The sequence below is a fragment of the Tupaia chinensis genome, unplaced genomic scaffold (genome assembly GCF_000334495.1).
Source record: "Tupaia chinensis unplaced genomic scaffold, TupChi_1.0 Scaffold150288_1, whole genome shotgun sequence".
Taxonomy (NCBI): domain Eukaryota; kingdom Metazoa; phylum Chordata; class Mammalia; order Scandentia; family Tupaiidae; genus Tupaia; species Tupaia belangeri.
Genome location: NW_006210128.1, coordinates 2879549 through 2880618, shown reverse-complemented (window position 1 = coordinate 2880618; position 1070 = coordinate 2879549). Strand labels below are relative to the sequence as shown.

Genomic DNA, 1070 nt, shown 5'->3' with positions numbered 1-1070 from the left:
CTTTCCCTTTGGCCGTCAGCGCGGTGATGATGCTCTGGATGTCAGCGTGGCTGGGGACGGCCACCACTTGCGTGTTGGGCATGGTGGGGTGGTTGATCATCCTGATCCCAGCTGGGAACTTGCATGCACTGCGCTGTGCCACCTCCTCGGACGCCGGTGCCTGACGGGCCTCCTGCTGGGCAGGGGGGCCCGTAGGTGTCTCCTCGGATGTGTCACCTGGGGCATTGTGAACAGGAAGGGGCAGCCTCCGTCTCTTGAGAATCAGGGGTCGACGGGGGCTGGTTTTCATCATGAAGCTGTGCTTTTACTCTCCATTGAGGAGCTCAAGCATGGACTCTGGAACATCAAGGCAGTGAGACGTCAGAGATGTGTTAGGCTGGAGCTGGAGAAAGGCTGCTTTTATAGACAGGCATTCCCCTTCATATGGCCAGGAGAGCATGTCAAGAGGCTCAGGTGACGCTCCCTGGGCCTGAAACGAGCTGGGACAGCGAGACGTGCTCCCTGACACCAGCACCGCAGCACACCGAGATGCGAGGTCTCCTTCCAAAAGCTCGGGACGTTTGGCTACAGAGACAGAGGGTCAGCTATAGAAGATGTGGACAGCTCACGACTGCCTACTGTAATAGACAGATGGTAGTTACAGAGGTGAAAGGCAGCAAGCAGGTGGTGTAGTGGCTAAGGCGCTGGACTCCCACAAGGGCGACCACGGTTCAAGTCCTGGACCTGGTGGCTTGAGACACGCTCTGGGAGCGTGTGCGTGCGTGTCCAAATTCCAGGAGAACGGAGGAGAAGAGACTGTGGCATGGCCATCCCTCCCAGGGGCATGATTTCTCACTTTCCCCCTCTGTCTCAGTCTATCTTTCTTCTCTGATGAGCACATGTGCCCTATGGTAAAACCATTGGGGGAAAAAAAAGGCAGACACCAGGAGAGGCCAGCAGGTGATGCGGTCGTTAAGGCCCTGGATCCCACAGAGCTAAAGCCACAGTTTGAGTCCTGGACCCGGCGACTTGAGAAACATGCCGTGTGCGTGCATGCCCAAAATCCTGAGAAGAAAATGGAGAAGGGACGG

At 56.9% G+C, this 1070-nt stretch overlaps 1 protein-coding gene across 2 annotated transcripts in view; it reads right to left on the bottom strand.

Moving 5' to 3' along the window:
* FOXM1 (forkhead box M1) overlaps positions 1-354 on the bottom strand; it is a 32613-nt gene extending 32259 nt beyond the window's left edge. For both annotated transcript variants that reach the window (XM_006172048.3, XM_006172049.3), the window contains exon 1: positions 1-354. This exon is cut by the window's left edge and continues 237 nt beyond it. In XM_006172048.3, coding sequence (XP_006172110.1) covers positions 1-292 — 292 coding nt within the window. In that variant the 5' untranslated portion in view covers positions 293-354.
* Between the last annotated feature and the right edge of the window lie 716 nt (positions 355-1070).